We start from the raw sequence: 21,356 nt of genomic DNA on the forward strand, positions 1-21,356 counted from the left end.
ATTGGGATGTGGTACAGTGAAGTCACGTCCCTGTTAATTAAGGTTCTAAAGACAGCTCTGAAGACAAATCGTGTCTAACCAAAATTAAACTTCACAATAAAATACTACCTTTTTGTTTATTTATTACTCGACAGATATCCCTTTTTGGTCAGTTTCTCTGTAGCTCTCAATTTTTCATTTTCTTGAGGTGGTTGTCAAAGTTGCCACTAGAACCATGGTTTTGCTTCTCAGCCTATGGGGGGGGAAATCCCTTTTTCACGCTTCCCATAGGTTTTAACCTGTTTTCAGGATTAATTTCATTGATCTGTGTGGTACACGTGATGTAATAGGTTTGGATTCAGTGGGTATGGCTAGACATGCCGAGAAGCACGTGATGTTGCTCTGCTCTACTGCCTCCTAAGTTACACGGCCCCTCTTTACCACTCACAGCTTTCACAGTCCGTTTTGTACCCAGAAACCAACAGCAGTGGCACCTGGGAACTTGTTAGAAATGCAGGAGCCCACGCCCCGCCCCAGACCTGACTCAGAACCTGCATTTTAACAAGATCCCCGGGTAGTTTGTGCACATTCAAGCCCTGCTTTATGGCATTTCTGCGTAGTATGTTGCCATGGAGAGAAAAGGCCTGGAAACAGGAAGGTCCCAGAAAGCACAATTTGATTTTTTAGCCTGTCTAGTGATACACAGTTTCAACTGAGGTCAAGGGCATTTGGAGACCCAAGCTACGAGTCTCGAGAATACCGGAAGTGCCGGACTTTCACGGGGCCCGGAGGGGGACGCGGTGGCCCGGGGAGGGGCCAGGGCTTGCCTAGCCAGCCATACTGCGAATGAGCTGCAGAAGCACGCGCCGGCTGGGCTCCAGACACCCTCCTCCCTCCCCAAGCCGCAGTTCGCGCCTTCCCTCCGCAGGTGTCTGGATTCTTCACCGCCTCCAGGGGGCGCCGGTGGGCCAGGCGGCCGGCTGCCACTCTCAGGCCCGGCGCCCGCCAGCGCCGCGGCCGCCTCCCGGGCCGACGCTGCCCGTCACAATCATGGCGGCCGCGGCGGGGCGGGGTCTGGGAGGGCGGAACGGGCCGGCGGGCCTAGCGCTAGCGGTCACGTGACCGCGAAGATGGCCGCCTTCCCCTGGTAAGGAAGGAGCGGCGGGTGGGCCCTGGGGAGGGACCGGCCTTGGCTGTCTCTGGGACTCCGTCTCTGTCTCGGTGTGCGTCTCTGTGCGGGTGTGTGTGGACTTCTGTCTGTAGGGCTTGCTGGGCTCTCCCATCGCCCCCTCGGCTTGTCGTGACGGCAGAACCCCGGCCGCTACCCGGGCTCGGAGGGGCCCCCTGAAGCCAGCTGGGTGGGATCTTGGTCCTTCCCCGGGCTACCCCTCCCCGCGTCTTCCACGCCCCCCTCTCCGTTCATTCCTAAAAGAAAGCTCAAGTTTTCTGGTTTCCGCTTTCCCAGAAGTTGGCACGCGTTCTGGGAGCGCTGTGTGCAGAGCATAGTGGACTCCGCTCTGGTCTGGATGACTGGAGACCTGGCTGTTTCCTGAACGACTCGGTTCTTCCGGAGGAGACTTGCTGTTCTCCTCTGTAAAGTGGCTGCCATTCATCTTACTCTATGCAGGGCCCTGCACTGAGCACTGAGGATGCACAGCCCTCAGACCTACTCCTTGGCCTCAAGGAGCTGGCAGTTCAGTGAAGCAGGCACACAGATTAGAAGGATTTCCAAAGAAGGCATTGGGATGAGGCCCAACCACACCTGCTGGGTTAGGGGAAGGCTTGAGAGAGGAGGAGTCTTAAACTGGGTTTTGGAGGATGAATAGGAGCTCATCAAGAAGGAGCTATGGCTGACAGGCCTGTCAGGGCTCTTAAGGCTGGAGCTGGGAGTGATCGGAGCTTCAGGCTCCAGCTGCTGCTATGAGTGCGTGAAGAACTGGAGCAGGTTGTGATGGCGGTGGTGGAATTATTTGAGGACGTGAGCTCTCCCTTACGTTTCAGAGAGGGAGATTATTTTCAGATCTTTCTCTGCAAAACGTGTGAAATGGTTTACATTAGATAAGTGAACAAATGCACCACTGACCTTAGAAATAATCAGATACATCTTTCTGGTTTTATGCTTGATCAACAGCTGTCTTCCTGGTATTCCCTTCACCTGGCTAACTCTTCCTTCAAAAGCCTTGATACACTAAATCAGGATTGGATGCCGCTGAGCTCTTTCTACTGCGTCCTGCCCTGGGTTTTCTTTGACCTAGTCATGCAAAGCACCTTTGGAATCACTAAAGCTTAAATGCGAAGACATCTCTGGCTTCAATGAACTCATCTGGAATTTTGTAATCAGAAAATTGAGGAAGATGCTGTTTAATCCCAGTCACTTTTGGTATTTGTACTTTACAAACATCTAGTGTCCCCACAGTTCCCAGCCTGGCTGTGCTCTCGACGTTTCTCCCTGTGGTAGCCCATGCTCATCTTTCAGGTTCCTCACTGGACTTTTGCTCCTTAAGTTAAAGGGGTTGAGTTTTAACCATCATTGTATCTCCAGTGTCTGGCATGGAGGTCGGCACCTAGTAGGTGCTCAGTAATATTTATGGAATGAATGAAGAAACAGGAGAGGCCAACAGAGGAGAAATGTGTTTCTGTTATTAAATTTGACATTTATGGAGCCTTTATTTTGTGCCAAGCACTGTGCTAAATGCTGACTGGGCATCTGATCCTCATCTAATCATCTAATCCTCATAATAACCCCATTTTTAAGATGAGGAAATGGAAGTAGAAAAATGAAGCAGTTCACTTAGTTTTACAGACTGTAAGGAGCCCTGAGGTTTGATGCTCAAAGCCTGTGATCTTAATTGTTATCATCAGCTGGACCCCCAGTCTAGGCCCTGGGCTGAGGTTTCTGGGTGACAGGGCTGTGTTGTCATGGGTCTCCCCAGAATGCCTCTTCTCACCCACACTTTTTGTTATCTCTAACCTCACATGTGAGATGTCCGGTACACCGTGGACTGTATTTCCTATTCAATCCTGTGATAATAGCACGCTGAAAAATACCTCCCCTTGAGTCAGAATTTATACATTATTTTAAGGCTTTAGTGGGGAGAGGGGGTATATTGTGATTGTGGGAGAAGAAAACTCCGTGGCCAGATCAGGTTATTAGTAATTTAAAAATCATTTGAGAATTAAAATAGCTGATAAAAAGCTGTTAGTGGATTTCTGTATTTCCAGTATAAAATTAACTTGGTAACCTGTAATAGAATTTCTAAGCATCCATGTTACCAGATGTAGATAATTTAAAAATAGGGAGGTGTCAACCTTTAATGTATGTATAAATCACCCGAGAATTTTGTTGAACTCCAGACCCTGATTCTGTGCGTGGAGGGTATTTGGTATTTCAACACTCCCCGCAGTAATACCTGTGCTCTTGATCTGTGGCCCACACTGGAATAGCTAGGAGCCAGACCCAGCCTGGAGTGCGGGTACAGAATGCTGGTTTTTTCGCTGTGGCAACTGCCAAGGAGCCGAGGCCAGCCTTTTGCATTGCTGGGGGCTGGGATAACCGGGGCGGGGGGTGGGGGGGGGTGGGGGGGTGGGGGGTGGTTACCAGCTGTATCAGCTCTGTTAGCAGGAAAAAGGAAAGTTAGGCTATTTGAGAGAATGCCCTCTAGAGGTCGCTGTTAGCCTTACCAAAGACCCAGGCGTTGAGGAAAATGCTTTGACATTGTAAACTGTAGGAAACTCAGTGTTTTACTAAGGAGTGGAGAACAAATTTGAGTAAATAATGGAAGAAGTGATTGAAAAATAAAAAATACAGCAATTTGACATGGGCTTTCAGGAAGGGTAAAGTTTTCTTTTCCTTTTTTTAAAAGGTTTCTCCAGAAACTGTATTTTTTCCCCCAAGGAAGTCCCTCCCTTCAAACTTAAAAAAATTAATTTCAAAGCTTGGTCCTTTAAAAAAAAAGAATGTGTTTTCAAATTCTCAAGTTGTCTTATAGATGATCAGTAGAACTACTGACTCCCAGAGACGGGCTGCCTCGGTCTGCACTTGCTCACCTCTCACATGTTACCAACAGCCCCAGGTTCTCCATCTGAGAAATGGGCATAATCATAGTGCCTAACTCATAGGATTGATTCATTGAGGAAATAGGGGTAAAGAGCTTGGCCTGATCCTGGAATATAGTGTCTGGGTGGGGGAAATTTCCCCCTGTACTTCTCTTGAGTACTTGTGGCTGATCTAATGAAAAAATTGACACAAGACAGATTAATAGGAGAAAAAGAAATACATTTTAATTTGTGTGCACTGGAGGTCTCATAGAAAGGGGACCTAGGAAGTGGCTGAAGCAGGCAGCTTTTATACTTTTTAGACAAAGATAGCAGAAGATAAATCCAGTTTCATTGCTCACAGATTCTGCCTTCCACAAAACACTAGGACATCATTCAGCCAAACTCTTGGGTATTTTATAGCAAGGATTTGCATTTCCTCCATCTTGTTCAATAACGTGTTCCTCCTTTCTGTCTGAGGCCTCATCCACATGACCTTTACCTTCCATAGTTGTACCAACATTCTGTTCACGACCACTTCTCTACAGCTCACCTCTTTCTGAGCCCTCATAATAATCACCTTTGTTAAAGAAAAAAACAGTTAAAAGTCACAGCTTTTTTGTAGTGTATACTTCAAAACTTCTGCTGCGTCTACTCATTATCCAGTTCCAAAGCTGCTGGCACATTTTTAGATATTTAGATATATTCTAGCACCCCACTTCTGGTACCAGTTTCCTGTCTGGGTTCATTTGGGCTGCTGTAACAAAATACTGCAGACTGGTTTACCTATAAGCAACCAAATTTTATTTCTCACAGTCCTGAAGGCTGGAAGTCCAGGATCATTGCCCAGGCCTGGTCAAGTGAGGGCACGCTTCCTGGTTCATAGCCGGCACCTTCTCACTGTGCCTTCACATGGTGGGAGGGGCTCGGGAGCTCTCTGTACCCTCTTTCAAGGACGCTAATCCCATTCATGAGGGCCCCACCCTCATGATGTAAGTCCCTCCCACAGGCTCCACCTGCTAATACCATCACCTTTGGGAGTTAGGATTTCCACCTGTGAATTTTAGGGGGACACAAACATTCAGACCATTTCACCTCTCCTGCCTTTTATGTTCCAGTCATCATGCATTTAATTCTACATATATTTCAAACACCTTAAGAAGTTGTTTTTTGTAGTAGATACTTACTTTCATCCACACCTTTATTTTTTGTATACTCTTTAGTATATACATATATATATATGTATGCACAAATGTGTACATACGTATATACATATTAACATATATATATTTTTTGCTTTCAACAAGGATCATTTTCCCTCTACTTTTAGCATTAAAAGATGTAAGCTGTGGTGCTATGGCTGCTGTCCTTTTTCTCTGCCTGTAAACGTCTTTCTTTTGCCCTTACATTTGTAGGATGGTTCCACTAGGTTTAAAATTTTTGGCTGGCAGTTCCTCCCCCGCCCCCCCCGCCCAGTACTGTGAAGGTGTCATTCCTTTGTGTTTCAGTTCTCATTTCTGTGCTGAGGTAATCATCGTACTGTTGTCCTTTGAACATAACATACCTTTTTTCCTTTTAAGAAATCCTCTCTTTTTAGCATTTAACCATTTTGCTGGGACGGCCGTTTTACCATGAAGTATGGTGGTTTCCTGTTTTGGTTTTGTATTGGTCTTGCTCGGGGCACAAGTGTTTCATGAATCTGTAGGTGGAGCTCTTTTAGTTTGGGAAAATTTTCAGCTATTATCTGCTTGCTCTTTCTTCTTTGGAAGTTTAGTCGTATGTGTGTAAGGCCGTTTCCTCATGTCCCTTGTCTTTTGATACCCTTTCTGTGTTTTTCGTCTTTTTTCCTCTCTGTGCTTCAGTGTGAGTAATCTGTCCTCTTTCATTTTCCATCTCACTAATTCCTTCACCTGCTAAGCCTCCACAAGACTGATGAAAACTGTCTACTCTTCATCTACTTGGCTCCTTTCTCTTGCTCTACATACTTGGCAAATACTGTGGAGGGAAACCAGGGCGGGATTTCTCACTCCTGCACTCCCTTCTCTTCAGCAGCTCTTCCTTCAAGCCCTGGCTGTCTCCGTAGCCCTGAACCCTAATTTATCTCTGCCACCTCATGAGTTTTCCTTAAAGCTCCTCTGGCTGCTCTGCCTCCATTCAGCTGCCCTCTGTCTGGCTTTCACCAAAGATCAGCAGTGCCTGGTAAGGATGGCTGGGCAGAAAGTTGGCTTCACCTCAGTGACTTCTGTTCTGGTATCTGGCCTCACAGGTCTTGTATGCCTTGGCAGCTCCTACACCTTCAAACTAACTTAAAAAACCTTTTAAATTTACCATTTCTTATTGGTCCTTGTAGAAATACTGTTCCACTGTAAACTGCTTCACCACTGAGGAAGTCTCAGCAAAACGTTCTTAGGGTGTATGCTTCTCCCACTAACTGGTTTCCGGGTGTGCTGTTTACCAGGCATTCCAGGAATAGGAACTACAAGGCTGAGTTTGCATCATGCCGGTTGGAGGCTGTGCCGCTGGAGCTTGGGGACTATCACCCACTGAAGCCCATAACTGTAAGTTCTGTCAAGGGTCTCCCTGTGATGTTCTTATTCCATAAAGTTGCGGACAGTATTCCTGGGTCTTTTTTGTTTTGCCAGCGGTAGTTGCTTTTGCATATTTAAATCAACCAGTTTATTCTCTGCCCCATTTTTTGTGATGTTGGTCTCACCCACCACCCTGTTGATTCCCTTTCTTGTATTAATGAGGTGGTTATGAGTAGAGGATGCCGTTGTTCCTGATTTGGAGGTGAAAACAAAATACTTCTTAATCTGCCTATTCGGGATGTTAAGAATCACTCTAATGACCAATATAGGGTGCTGTCCGGAATAGCATCTTAGTTTATCTGTGAGTTTATTTAAAAAATAAAACAAAACAAAAAGCAGGCAAGAGACATAGATGGTCTGTCTCTCCCGGGCTAGCACTGCATTAGCAAGTAATAGAAGCTATGTGGTTGTCATCACGGGTGGCATGAGGTTGACAAATGCCAGTGGACCCTGAGGACAAAATGTTTCTTAACGACAGAGGACCTGAGGACACACAGAGACGATTACATAAAGCAGGAGGTCATAAGACCATGCTGTGGCCTCCCAGGGCCCGTCAAATCCCTGTGGGCTCATGTGGCTGTGGCTGACCCACCAGGGAGCTGGTTCCATTCTCAGGAACTCGCTCCCCACGTGGTAACAGACCAGCTGCAGCAGCTCCAAGCTTATATCCTGCGTCCTTAGCAGCCCAACAACAGGGAGAGTCTCTTCTCCAGTGGTTTCCGTGTGCCCAGTTGGGGTTATGTGTCCTTCCCTGAACCAACCCTGGTGACCAGGGTGTAGAATGCGCTGACTGACTGGGTTGGGGCTAGTGCCTACCCTGGGAACTGGGAGCAGAATCCACGCCACCAGCCCTGGAAGAGCTGCGAGTCAGGCAGGGCTGTTTTCTCAAAGAAAATCTGGGCTATTGGACCTGGAAGGTGGAGGAATGGATGCCAAGCTGACAAAAGTGACAAACATGCACCAGTGGGAGGTACGTCACCCAGTCACCCGAGGTTAGTGTCAGACCCCACAGGTCTAGGGCAGGGTCTTCAATAAGACTGCTCTGGCTTCAGACTCCAGCTGCAGATTTGGGGGTCCCCAGACTACCCGGACTTCTGACCAACTGGCTACAAATCCCAGGGCTTTTTGAGACCCTCCTCCGACTTGATAATTTGCTAGAACAACTCACAGAGCTCAGAAAAGCACTATACTTACACTTACAGTTTTATTATAAAGGATACACGTGAGGACCAGTTGAATTAAGAGAAATATTGGGCAAGGTTTGGCAGGGTCCCAAACACAGAGCTGCTGTGCCCTCTGCCTGTGAAATCGGGGTCCGTCACCTCCCAGCACATCATGTGTCTCCTGAGCTTTAGTGTTCACACTTTTTATTGAGGTTTTATTACATAGGCATGACTGATTGATTCCTTGGCCACATGATTGAACTTGATCTTGAGCCTCCCTCCGCTCCGCTGAGGTCAGGCTATTGTCACCTGGCTCAAAGTCCCAACCCTCAAATGACATGCTAGGGTTTTTCTTGGGACTGTGCTGTGGCATCTCATTAGCATAAACTCAGGTGTGATCAGGGGGCTCATGAATTAACAGGTGCTCTAAGGATTAAGAGTCTTCTTTCCAGGAACTAGCGACAAAGGCCAAATTCTCTTATCCAACACCATCCCCTTCATTCTATTATATGTCATCCTTTTCTCTCTCTCTCAATGTTTGTTCTCTCTGCTTCCCTATGGACACACACTCAAAGTGTCACACCATCACTGTCTCTCAGCCCCTGGCCTCCAGCTTCCTCATTTAGAAAGGAGTGGAGCCTAACTAACCCTTCCTGATGTTGATCCTAAATTTTCAGCAGACAGACTCTAGTTGGATCCGCTTGACTCAGGGGTTCACCCCAGTCTGCTCATCTGAAGTGCGGAGGAGTGGGGGCCAGTGGAACAAAAACATGGCTTCATGCCCCATACCCCCACTCACCCCTCAGTACACACACCAGGAAGTAGCATCAGGAGAAATTCTCCAAAAAGGGAGGAGTTGGGCAGTCCCTGCTTCGTGGTGACGAGGTGGCTGTGCAGTGCCACTGAGAACACCTTTGAGCACGACGACTCTGGGATTGTTCATACCCTGGTTCATTACCCTGCCAGACCAAATTGCTGTAAGATGCAGGTTCTGGTGCCGTGGGTCTGGGGCGGGGCTTGAGAGTCTCCATGCTTTATAAGCGGCCAGGGGAAGTGGATGCTGCTCGTCCACTTTGAGTAAGAAGGCCCTACAAGAATTCACGTACATCACCGCCTTCTAAATCACAGTGGCCCCGTCCGTCCCTCCCTAACCCTAACTTCTCAGCTTCCCTTCCTCGATAGCTGGGATTCTGAGTCATGTCAATGTGTCACAAAAAATAAGTGTTCCCTCTGGAAAGGATTGGTCAGTTCAACTAATGGAACGAGAGAAAACCCATTTGAGTGTTTCGCCGGAAGAAGTCATAGGACACCTCCATTTTACTTCCACACGTTTTCCCCGCAGGTTACAGAGTCAAAGACAAAGAAGGTGAGCCGGAAAGGCAGCACTTCTTCCACGTCCTCTTCATCCTCCAGCTCCGTGGTGGACCCGCTGAGCAGCGTCCTGGATGGGACCGACCCCCTCTCCATGTTCGCGGCCTCTGCTGACCCCGCAGCCATGGCGGCTGCCACGGTAACGCTTCCAGCTGGTGGTCGGTCCTCTGGGTGCAGGGTTTGGGGGGGGGTGGTTTCATTGAACAAGGAATGCACATTCTGGTTGTAACAATTCAAATAATCCAGATGTGATGACAGTGCTGGTGAGAGGAGGTGCTGGGGATTGAACCCAGGACCTCTTGCTTGCTAAGCATGCGCTCTGCCACTTGAGCTATACCCTCCCCTTCCCCAGGTTTAGTTCTTATACTGCCTTGTGTGAAAGCTGTTATAATCCTCATTTAAAGAGGCCCACATGGAGGAATAGAGATGTTAAGTCACATCCAAGCTGGAATTCAAGCGCGGCCAGTCTGAATTCAGAATTCACCATCATTCTTTGCTGGCTTTGCACACATCTATTTGACTTTTTTTTTTTTTAACATATATACTTTTTAAACTTGCCAATATGTCTTTGAGAACTTTCCATATTAGTACTTAGAAAACATCCTTATTTTGAACAGCTGCGTTGCATCGTAAGGAATAAGACATGCTTTAATTCACCACGATGGGCACATAGGCTGGTGTTTGCTACGTATGCAGTGGCGCTGTGCTGCTTGAGTGCATGTGTGTCTTGTTGCCTACATGCGAGGATTTCTGCAGGGTGACTTCTTAGGAGTTCATTCCTGGGTTAAGGCTGTGTGTATTTAAGGTTCTGATGGCTGCTGCCAAATTGTTCTCCTAAAAGGCTTCACCGCTTTACACTCCCACCAGCACCGCAGTATTGCAGAGTGCCTGTCTCCCTGCGTCACTGCCAACCTGGATATTCTCAGTCATTTTACATCTTGCCATGCTGATTGTCGAAGAATGATCTCTTTCAGGTTCCTTGTCCTTGATTTTTAATGAGTTTGAGCATCTTTTGATAGGTTTACTGGCCATTCGTGGTGAACTGGCCTGAAAAATTTTTGATTGTAGTAGACCTTTAGACCGAGATTCTGTATCCGTGTAGATATCACTGCTATTCTACACTGAAGGACTGTCTGCCTTCTGCTGCTCATACTTTTTTTTTTTAAAGCCATATTGAGGTATAATTGACAAATAAAATTGTAAGATATTTAAAGTGTGCAGTGTGATGATTTGATACACATATACATTGTGAAAGGATTCCTTCGACTGAGTTCATAGACTCATCTATCACCTTGCATATTTCCCTTTTTTTTTTGGTGAGAACATTTACATTCTACTGTCTCAGCACATTTCAGTTATATAGAACTGTGTTATCAACTGTCAGATCACCACGTTTGCTTATACTTTTAAAAAAAGATTTAAAAATTGCTGCTGAAGAGGTTGTCTTGCCTTTCCTTAGGACAGCGCCAGAAAGAAACGTGACAGAGATGATAACTCCATTGTAGGATCAGATTTTGAGCCTTGGGCCAGCAAGCGAGGAGAAATCCTTGCCCGGTACACCACCACAGAAAAGCTATCTATTGTGAGTACAAATACACTTTTCTCCCAGTGTCTGCTTTAGAGTTTTTAGTAATTTATTTTTGTTATTATTATTTTGTACCCAATTCGAGAGTGTGGGTTTTTTCCCCATATAAGGCAATCCTGCGACACTAACTGGGTGTCCTGTGATTCAACTCAATTCTGATACTGTCTACCTGGAGACAGCATCACATTTCACAGGTTAAGGTCTCAGTCCCACAAGATTGCCCCCACTTCAGATGCCAATCACAAGTCCAGGCTGTTACCTTGCTTCTGACCAACTAGTTATAAATCAGAGGCTCCCACCACCACCTCCTTGGGTCCACTTAATTTGCTAGAGTGGCTCATAGAACTCAAAATCCAGTTGACTCACCAGATTACTGATTTATTACTAAAGACAATTAAAGATAAGAACCAACAGCCAGATGAAGAGATACACAGGGTGAGTCCTGAGCAAAGGAGCGTCTGTCCTCATGGAGTTTGGGGTCCAGGATAGCAGGACGCGGTTGTGTTGTGGTTCACCAACCCAGAAGCTCTCTGAACCCCAGTCCTTTTGGGTTTTTATGGAGGCTTCGTTACATAGGCATGATGGATTAAATCATTGACCACTGGTGATTGAGTCAGCCTCCAGCCCCCTCTGCCCCTCCCCAGAAATCAGAAAGGTGGGACTGAAATTTCCAACTGTCTAATTACATGGTTGGTTCCCCTGACAACCAGCCCCCATCCTTAGGTACTTCCAAAGTCACCTCATTACCATAACAAAAGACTCCTGGATCGCTCTCCTCACTTTGGAAATTACACAGGTTTCAAGAAGCTCTGTAACCAGAATGAGGACAAAGACTAAATATATGCTTCTTATTATAAATCATGGTATCACAGTTATGTTGTCCCAACTCCTCGGCTCTATAAGTTTCAGTTATTATTTCAATTTTAGCTGGGAGAAAAGTGCTGATTGGTTTCTAAAAAATGTGTTAAGAATCAGGGATCTGGCACAGTTCAGAGAAAGAATTGGATCAGGGGAGTCCTGTCTCTGGGGGAGGCTAGAGTTATGAGGTGAGGAGGGCGCCAACCTAAAGAAGGTTTGCTTCTTAACTGTTGTGCAGGGGGTCCCACTGCTGGGTTTTCTTCCAGGGCTGGAAGCTCACCGTTTCTTTGGGGCGACGGCCGCTAGATCAGGTCGTTGGCTAGTGCCTGAGGCTTACCTGGTACTTAGCAAGTTGCTGAAGGGCTCTGGAGAGCTGAGACCAAGCAGGGAGAAAGCAGGTTAACGCCTGTGTCGTTGAGGACTAGGTTTCGTTGCTCATCACCGAAGCCCTCCCTGACAAGAGTGACGTTCATCTCTCTTCACACTGAAAAGAAGTCTAGAGATGTGCAGCGTGGGGCTGTGTGGCAGCCCCAGAGTCATCAGGGACCCGGCTCTTTCTGTCCTGCTGCTCTGTCACATGCAGTGTTGCCTCAGGCCCACAGTGTTCGGAGGTGGAGCGGGGAAAGTAGGATGTGCCCTCTCTCATTCCGGAGATTTCCCGGAATCCCCCCAATGTGTCCGGTTACCTTTGTCTTGAAGGTAGACACAGGCCATGCTCAGATGTGAGGGAAGCCGGGAAAGGTGACAGTGTGGCCGTCAGATGTTGGGGCTGTGAGCAGGGAGGAGAGGGTGAACTCGATAGCAACTGGGATGTTTCCACTCCCTCTTTCTCTCAGAGTCCATCCTTGTTGAGCAGAGTGGCAGCAGAATTGCTGGTGTATTTATACTTTTTCCTATTGTCTTCTGATCGCATTGAGTTACTATACAGCAGTGATTCTCTACCAGGAGGAATTTTACCCACCCCGCCCCGCCAGGGGACTTGGCAGAGTCAGGAGACATTTTGGTTATCACAGCTGTAGACGCGCTGCTGTCACCTACTAAGTAGAGACCAGAGATACTGTTAAAATATCCTACAGTGCACAGCACAGCCCCTCTGCAACAGTATTTCCCATCCTATAAGTTCAATATTGCCGAGGTCGTGAAACCCTGATTTAGAATAAGCTAAATGCTTTCATCTGCCACCATTGTCCTTAAAATTTTGCTGTTTATTGGCTCACTTTGAGAGCTCTGAACTGAATAGAAATTTGAATCTCCAGTAATTTTTAGTGAGCTGTATTTTCTTCCTTTTAATAAATATTTCTGATTTGTAGATAAGTAGATGGCTTTGTGGGAAAATGGTTGGTCACGTTGTCTTAATGCTGCTTAAATAATAATTTAAGTATCTTACAAGTTTTTTTTTTTTTTGTCATAGAGTCCAATTAGTTTTAAAAAATACTAATTTTTTTTTTGCCTCTGCAGAATCTGTTCATGGGATCTGAAAAAGGTGAGTTTTCGTTGTTGTTACTTTCTGTTGGGAAATTCTCCCGTTACCTTGAATAGAATTTTCCAAAGGAAGAAAGTTTGTAGTATCCAATCCCCATGGTATAGTTCGGTTGAAACTTATTTCATAGATTACGTATAGACGTAGTAGCATTGAAATGCATATTTAGATGATGAATGAAAAAAGAAAAGAATTAAAGAGGTTACTAGAGTAAACAGAAGCTCAGTTGCTTGACTTGGGGATCACAGAGCAGTCATCTCTCTGCGTGCCTCCTCATTGGTTGGAGAACAGCTGAAATTCTCCTTTTTAAAAGATCCTTTCCCTTGCCTTAAGTCTTTATCCCTTGTGAAAACACAGATGCACGGTATGGGGAGTCAGACATTCTGTCTTACCAGCCGCTGGTCCCTGGACATGGTGATTCTCAGTTTCCTCTGCTAAGACACACAATCCAAAACTCTGGACCGGGGTGTCTCCAACTTGCTGTGCAGGAGGGTTACCGGGGGAACTTTTATGCACATATAGACCAATAGGCCCCACTCTGCTTACTGAATTAATCTTGACGGCTGGGACCCAGGAATTCCTCTTTGGAAGCTCCTAGGTGATTCTGAAGCCACCGACGTAGATCCTATACCACTAGGGGGCAGAGGAGCACAGCTGTGGTTTTTGTGCACATCTGTGCACATCGCTGGTGTGGCACCTTCAACTCTCCCCATTCTCTGCAGGCTGAGACAGCACATTAGAAGTCAAGAGAGTGAGTGCACCTTTGTTACGGGCATGACTTTGACCCCAACCGTAAAAAACGTAACTAATACCATTGCATGTCTACCACTTTGGAGTGATCAGAAAGTGACGATGTCACCTGCTGGTGAGAATGTAGAGCAACAGGAACTCTCACTTCCTGCTGGTGGAAGTGGAAAATGGCACAACCACTGTGGGAAGCACTTTTGCATCATCTGCTAAAATTGAAGATGGGCCAACCCTTTAACCCAGCCATTCCACTGTGAGGATATACCCTAGATCAGAAATTGGCAGACTACATCGTGGAGGCCAGATCTGGCCCTCTGTTTGATTTTGTGTAAATAAAGTTTTATTGGAACACAGCCATACTGGTTTGTTTACATATCGTCCCTAGCTGCTTTTATGCTATAATGGCAGAGTCAGGTACTTGTGACAGAGACCATGACTCACAAAAGCTAAAATACTTATATGTGGCCCTTTGTAGGATGCGTCTTTTCAACTCTGCCCAGCTGCATCTTTCTTAAAGTGTGGTCCAAGGAGCAGCAGCATTAACATCACGTGGGAGCTCATTAGAAATGCAGTCTCAGGTCCTGCCAGACCTACTGAAAATCAGAATCTGCATGTTAACGTATCCTCAAGTGATTTCTGTAAAAGTCTGAGAAGCACTACCCTGAAGAAATGCATGTGCGTATGAACCAGGAGACACGCACAGAAATGTCCGTCGTGGCATTGTTCAGAGTAGCCCCACAGAGAATGTAACCCTCACATCCATTGACAGTAGAATAAGAAATAAATTGTGATGTCTTCACTCAATAGGAAATACTAAACAGCAGTGAAAATGAGTGAGCTGTGGCTCTGTGCAATGACATGGGTAAATGCCATGAACTGAAGTCAGTGGTGAATGAAAGAAACAAGTCAATCTATGAGCTGGGTGGTGGCTACAAAGGCTTTATAATGATCTGTTAAAATGTACGTATATGCATGATCTGCACTGTATTTCAAAATGAAGGAAAAAGTAGAAACAAGGTAAAAAAAAAAAGCAAATGCCTTGGAAACGTCTTAACTTTAGTACTTGTTAAAAAAATGTACCATTCTCTCAGCTGATCCCAGACAAATCTGTGAGTGTAGTTAACACCAGAGCTAAGAAACCAGTGCCCTAAAAGAATAAACTTCAGTTCCTGAGAGTGAGCTTGGTAGGCAGGAGCAAGGGGACCTCAGATCATGGAGAAAGGGTTCTGAAGTGAGGGGCAGTGACGGGCAGCAGCTGGCTAGGCAGAGAGCCCTTCCGTGTGACCGGCCCACGGCCTGGAGTCCTTTTCTTCTCTCGCTGCCAGTCCTGCTGATGGGAAGAGTTACGCTGGCAGATGATGGAAGGAGGCTTACTAGTCCTGTCTGCTTGGAGAGGGGGCTTTGAAGCCCTCATGTTTCCACCTCTGGGCAGACAGTGAGATGGTTTTTTGTTAGTTCTTAGTACAACAATTCTACACTGTGAGCATGAGCCTGAGAGGGCCTTTTGTTCATGGAAAACAATTAAATGACAGATTTTTGGCATCCTTATCTGGACCTCTTTTCTTTGGGAATAAACAAATGATGCAGTGAAAAGTTTGTAAATATCGAATGTCATGGAACCTTTTCGAGGCTGGCCCGCTGTGCTCCCACGGGCAGCTCCTAAGCAGAAATGTGTCCGAGGGAACTTGGGTTATGTAAGGATGTCCATTTCAAAATCTCAGAGAATTTTTTGTAATGAAATTGCTCCCTGGCCTCTTTATTCATGATGAAGCATAAAGTGAAAGATGCTTTCCTTTGAGGGTATTGGGGACAGAGGAAGCCACCACCTGTGTGACGTAAATCTGTTCTGTTTAGGCAAAGCGGGGACCGCCACATCTGCCATGTCGGAGAAGGTTCGCACCAGGCTGGAGGAGCTGGATGACTTTGAAGAGGTGAGCAAGTCATTTGCTGAGCGCGGGGGTGGAGTGGAGCTTCAGTCCTTCTGCCCAGTGAGGTCAGTCCCGGCGACTGCTCTGTGATTCATTCTTGAGCTGCTCATTGTGCTCAGTCCTCCTGAGGCACCAACTGATCCCGGGCAAGATGCCAGTGGGGGAGACTGGCCGAGCTCACAGGAGCCTGCCTCGGGCTGGCTTTCCGGAGGCGTTTTTCTCACTGTGACGCCTGAGCAGACCCGGGGCGTCTGGGGACAGGGTCTGACTGTGGAAGCCAACTGGAGCCATCTCCCGGGAAGCCGCCTCGCCTGGTATAGAATGACCACGCCTGCTGCAGAGCTCCGCTGCCGGGTACAGCCCACGGGGATCTTTCAGTTATCCTGCACGTGCTTGGAAAGAACGTGACTTATTTCCCCACTCATAAAAATTTGTAAATTTTAACATACAAATCCAGATTTCTGGCTTCTTGTAAATTCCGCCTGGTAACCGTGGGCCCACATTCTTGCATCTAGCCTGGGTGTGCGTGCACCGTCCGGCGTGCATAGCCCTCCCTGGCCTGACTCACTCACAGACGTTATTAGCCTGGTCCATGGGGACGGGCGAGTCTCTGGAGTGTCTTTCAGAGAGGCAGCAAAGCATAGTGGGGAAGAGGCCAGACTGGGACCAAGCTGCCTGGGTTGGAATCCCAGCTCTACCGTTTAGTAATTCTGTGATTTGGGGCAGGGAGCTTAAGTGCTTGAGCTCTGTGCCTCAGTTTACTTATCTGTAAAGTGAGGATACTACCCAGTACCGGCCTCTTAAGGTTGTCATAAGGCATTAAATGACTTAATGAATGTGAAGTGCTCAGCCCAGCACCCAGCCTGTGGCGCTTGCTCTGCAAGTGGTAACTCTGTAACTGTCACCATTCAGAGACTAGAGGCCTTGGCTCGACTGCTTATTAACAGGGTGCCCTTGGGCATTCGCCTTCCTGAGCCCAGATCCTCGTCTGTAAAATGGGGATAAAGGATACAGATGTGTGGACTGAATGGGGATGCTTTGACTCTGTAAGGGGCCATCTAACGGCAGTTGCCACTGCTCTGTTCCACATCTTTTCGCTGGCTTCAGGGTCCCTCCAGCTCTGAGACCAGAGCTGTTAGGTACTCAGCAAGAGTCTGATAGTCCAGTATCTTATTCCCCAGTTCAGAAAGGACATGTTCTGAATTAGGGTGCCCAAGAGTCTCAGTCTGCATGTCATCCGCCAACTCTGGCTGATAGGAAGGGAATTGCTAAGGGTTTTATTCAAAGCTGTTTAGTCTGAAAGTCACTTGAGCTGGCTTATGTTGAAAATGAAGACTATATTGAAGGATACAGGGAACTTCCCTGAACCCAAGGACACAGTGGCCTGGAGCTGGGAACTGAAGAACCCCCCAGAACCCCAGCAGCTCTCCTCTGTCTCTCTTGGTTCTATGGAGCCTCCTGTCACTGACTCTCTTTCTAGTTCTCCATTTCCCACCTCCCTGCACCCCCGGCCCAGCCGACTGGTGTTCTTGCTTCTCCCTGCTCACGGCAGCAGATGGCTGCCCACGGCCTCCATGTTGACAGCATATTGGTCAGGGTAAGGCTAGGTTGTGCTGTGGCAACGGGGGAACCTCCATATCTCCGTGGCTTAGTACAGCAGAGGTTTGTTTCTTCCTCACATTATTTATCCAGTGTGGGTGACAAACACCACCATCTCATGATGCCACCATCTTGACAGGTGGCTTCCAGGGTTGTCACAGCAGAGCTGAAGAAAGGGTCACTTGTCACTGCCTCAGCCCAGAAGGGACACATGCCACTCTGCTCACAGACCATTTGCCCAAGCCAGTCACGTGGCTCTTCCGACTAGAGGGGCAGGGAAGACCCTGTCTCACAGTTCAAGTGACTAGTTGGGATCAACCTAGATTTTCTGAACCTTCTACTTGTATTTCTTTAATAAAGAATTCTTCACTTTGGATTCCAGAGAATGTTCATATAAAATAGATTTGCTTCCTGGTCCCCTCATGCGGGTTAGTTTGACCTTCATTTCTGTGAGCTGTGTAGAGAGCATCTTAACAATAGCCGAGGATTAATGAGTACGTCCTGTGTGCCAGGGTGGCGCTGAGTCCTTACACACATTGTCATTTCATGCACGTGATGATCTTGCCCTCCTCTGCCGTGGTTTTTGCTGTGGTCGGCTTTCTCTCCTGACTGCTCTCTCCCTGGGCTAATTTACAGCCCTCCATTCCCTAGTTAACACCTGTGCACCACTGAGAGTTTGTGTCAAGCATCAGTTCCTCCAGGAAACCATTCATGACCACCAGTCTAGAGTCCATTCTGAGATGAGCCTTTTCCCCTACATTTGAATATCCCTAAAGTCGGGCTGTGTCACTCTGTTGATACATGTCCACAATCAGCAATTTTCTTTCCTTAGTGGTACATGAAATGGTTGTGCTCCCCACAGTCAGCACCTCAGATTCAGAGAACTGATATGTGTCTTCACAGAATTGTTTCCTCCAGCATTTATCTCAGTTTGTATTAATGTCCATCTTGTCCTCTATACCTTAAGCTCCATTAGTGCTGAAATAATGTCTCTCTGCTCGCCCTTGTATCTGGAGCATCTGGTAGACCATACCTGCCTGGCATACAGTAGGCCCCAATAACTTTGTTGAACAAGCTAAGTCCTGTTACCACTGTTCACAGATGAGACTCAGGGTGGAAGGCAGCTCACCCAGAATCCCACGGCCAGGAAGTGGCTGATCTGGGAGTGGGCTCAGGTCTGACTTGTGTCCAGGCCAGTCTCTCAACCGCTGCACTCTGCCCATTGCAGAAAACTCAAAAGATCCTCTTTGATCACAAGACAAAACCGTCTTGTTGCCTGGTGGGATTATGAGGACAACTGAGACATTGAAACTTGGCTAATACTCATTGTACATGAGGGTGGGGGTCCAACAGTTTTTTACTTCTGTAACTATATCTTTTCTGCTTTCTGCCCACAGGGATCCCAAAAGGAACTGTTGAATTTGACTCAGCAGGATTATGTGAACCGCATAGAGGAGCTCAACCAGTCACTGAAGGATGCCTGGGCCTCAGACCAGAAAGTGAAGGCTCTAAAAATAGTCATCCAGGTCAGATCTAGTGATTTTTTTTTCCAGAATTTCCTTTGTAAATCTCCTTTGTGAATAATTAGGATTTTCAGAGGTCTGCCCTCAGGGTCTTACCCTAATTTTTTCATCTGTTCCATTTTCACATACTTCCTATGAAAGGCCATGATTATGAATTGTGTTTTTATGAGATGGCTTATCTCAGGGCCGCCATGTGCAGCTGCACAGGTTGTACACTGTACAATTCTAGGAAATTTACCCTAGATTACAGAGTTACAGAGTTAATGATGCCCCCCTGGGTTATATAGGCCCTGATACAACCCCTGACACATTTATGATCCACCAGCTATCTTTTGGGTTTCCTTGACCAGATTTTCTGTGTATCTCTTGGACTGATGGCTTTGTGTCCCTGATATATGCATTTGGGGAACATGTTCTGAATAACAGTATGACAAAGAAAATGTGTCTACAGTGTTAGGAGAGGTACATTTGTTGAATCTTCTTTGGTGGTGAATTTGTTGATCCATGACAACTCTTGGATCACAACAGCAAGGTCCGTAGGGAAATCAGCTTATCCTGTTTTCTTGACTCTTAAGATCATCCTGTCTTGGCAAAACATGCTCAGAAGTACACTGTAAAAGGAATAATGTGTGCATGATGGTTTTCGGAGCAGCATTAATAAGAATTTCTAAATAGCCATTTGCTTTCAAAAGAACAGATCTCATTCTTGTTTAATGTCACGGGAATATGACATTTGTTTTCACACCTTTTTCTCTGGAAAGAGGGCTAGGAGAGTCTGGGAGTCTTTACACTGGGTGCTTGAAGTCTTTTAAGATGATACTTTGTATGGTAGATGCTGGGTTTTTTTTGTTTTTTTTTTTGTGTGTGTGTGTGTGTTTCATGACAGAGGCAAACCTGAGCCTGTTTCCCTGCTGTTGCTGTTGTTAGTTGACAAAGAAAATACTCGTGAAGAAGGGTTCTCTCATCCTGGAGACATGTGTTGGGGCTTGCTTGCTGAGTGGCTCAAGTGAGAAAAATATCTAAACTAACAAGAGCTTCTTCAAAACATTTTTGTTGGCAACATCTCTCCATAGAGTATTGTAATATCAAACTGTGACTTCTAAGAGTTTCACATCTGGAGGAGATTTGATTCATGTCTTCCCAAAGAAAATAACCAGGAAACTGTTTAATTAACTCCACATCTGGTTAATAGTAATAATTTGACTTTAATACGTTAAAGACTGCCTTCTTTATCCAAAAAAGCTAGCAAGGCACAGAGTACAGAGAAAGGAACTCGATTCTCCTTATTTGCTCTGCAGTAAGATTTTATTTTGTTTTGCTTTTTCAGCTTTATTGAGATATACTTTACATATCTTAAAATGCACCGTTGTAAATGTACAATTCAGCAACTTTTAGTAAGTTTCTAGAGCTGTGCAGCTATTGCGCAATCCAGTTTTAGAACATTTTCATAAGCCACCATCCCTTCCCCCTGAATAAAATAATGCCATTTGCAGCCACATGGATGGACCTGGAGATTGTCATTCTAAGTGAAGTAAGCCAGAAAGAGAAGGAAAAATACCATATGGTATTACTTATATGTGGAATCTAAAAAAAAAGGGACGCAAATAAACTTATTTACAAAACAGAGACAGACTCACAGACATAGAAGACAAACCAGTGGTTACCAGGGGGAAGGGAATAAGGAAGGATAAATTGGGAGTTTGGGATTTGCAGATATTAACTATTATATATAAAATTGATTAACAACAAGGTCCTACTATATAGCATAGGGAATTTATTCAGTACCTTGTAATGGCCTATAATGAAATGAAAAGAATATGAAAAGGAAAATATGTGTGTAAATGAATCACTGTGGTGTATACCAGAAATTAACACAACATTGTAAACTGACTATACTTCAATAAAAAAATAAATGATACTGCTATGGACAATTGCATACAAATCTTTGTAGGGACATATATTTTCATTTTTCTTGGATAGATTCCAAGGAGTGGAATTGCTAAGTCATATGGTAAGTTTATGCTTGACTTTTGAGAAATGGCCAAATTGCTTTCCAAAACAGCTGCACCATTTGCATTCGCACCAGCAGCGTATGAGCGTTCCAGTTTTTCCGTATCTTTTCAGTCGCTTGTTACCCGTCTTTTTGATTATAGCCATTTGAGTGGGTTTGAAGTAGTATCTCACTGTGGTTTTAATTTGCATATACCTGCTGATTAATGATATTGAGCATCTTTTTATATGCTTTTTGGCCACTTTTATGTCTTCTTTAGTGAACTGTCTATTTAAGACTTGTCCATTTAAAAAATCAGATTATCTTCCTGTTGAGTTGTAACAATTCTTTATCCTTGATACAAGTTCTGTATCAAATAGATGATCTCCATGTATTTTCTCCTTGTCTGTGGCTTGTTTTTTCATTTTCATAATGGTATCTTTTGAAATATAGAAGTTTTTAATTTTAATCAAGTCGAGTTTATTACTTTTCTCCTTTTTGGCTCATGCT

The 21,356-nt window shown here is 45.8% G+C and overlaps 1 protein-coding gene across 1 annotated transcript in view; it reads left to right on the forward strand.

Annotated features, from left to right (window-relative positions):
• Positions 1-1,028: 1,028 nt before the first annotated feature.
• The window catches only part of VPS35L (VPS35 endosomal protein sorting factor like), a 108,073-nt gene continuing 87,745 nt past the window's right edge, over positions 1,029-21,356 (forward strand). The window contains exons 1-7 of the mRNA XM_072942690.1: positions 1,029-1,126; positions 6,473-6,572; positions 9,108-9,275; positions 10,596-10,718; positions 13,038-13,062; positions 15,661-15,737; positions 18,731-18,859. Of these exons, the coding sequence (XP_072798791.1) occupies positions 1,110-1,126; positions 6,473-6,572; positions 9,108-9,275; positions 10,596-10,718; positions 13,038-13,062; positions 15,661-15,737; positions 18,731-18,859 (639 nt within the window). The 5' untranslated portion in view covers positions 1,029-1,109. The remainder of the gene's footprint in view (positions 1,127-6,472; positions 6,573-9,107; positions 9,276-10,595; positions 10,719-13,037; positions 13,063-15,660; positions 15,738-18,730; positions 18,860-21,356) is intronic.

This window comes from Vicugna pacos, chromosome 18 (genome assembly GCF_048564905.1).
Source record: "Vicugna pacos chromosome 18, VicPac4, whole genome shotgun sequence".
NCBI lineage: Eukaryota > Metazoa > Chordata > Mammalia > Artiodactyla > Camelidae > Vicugna > Vicugna pacos.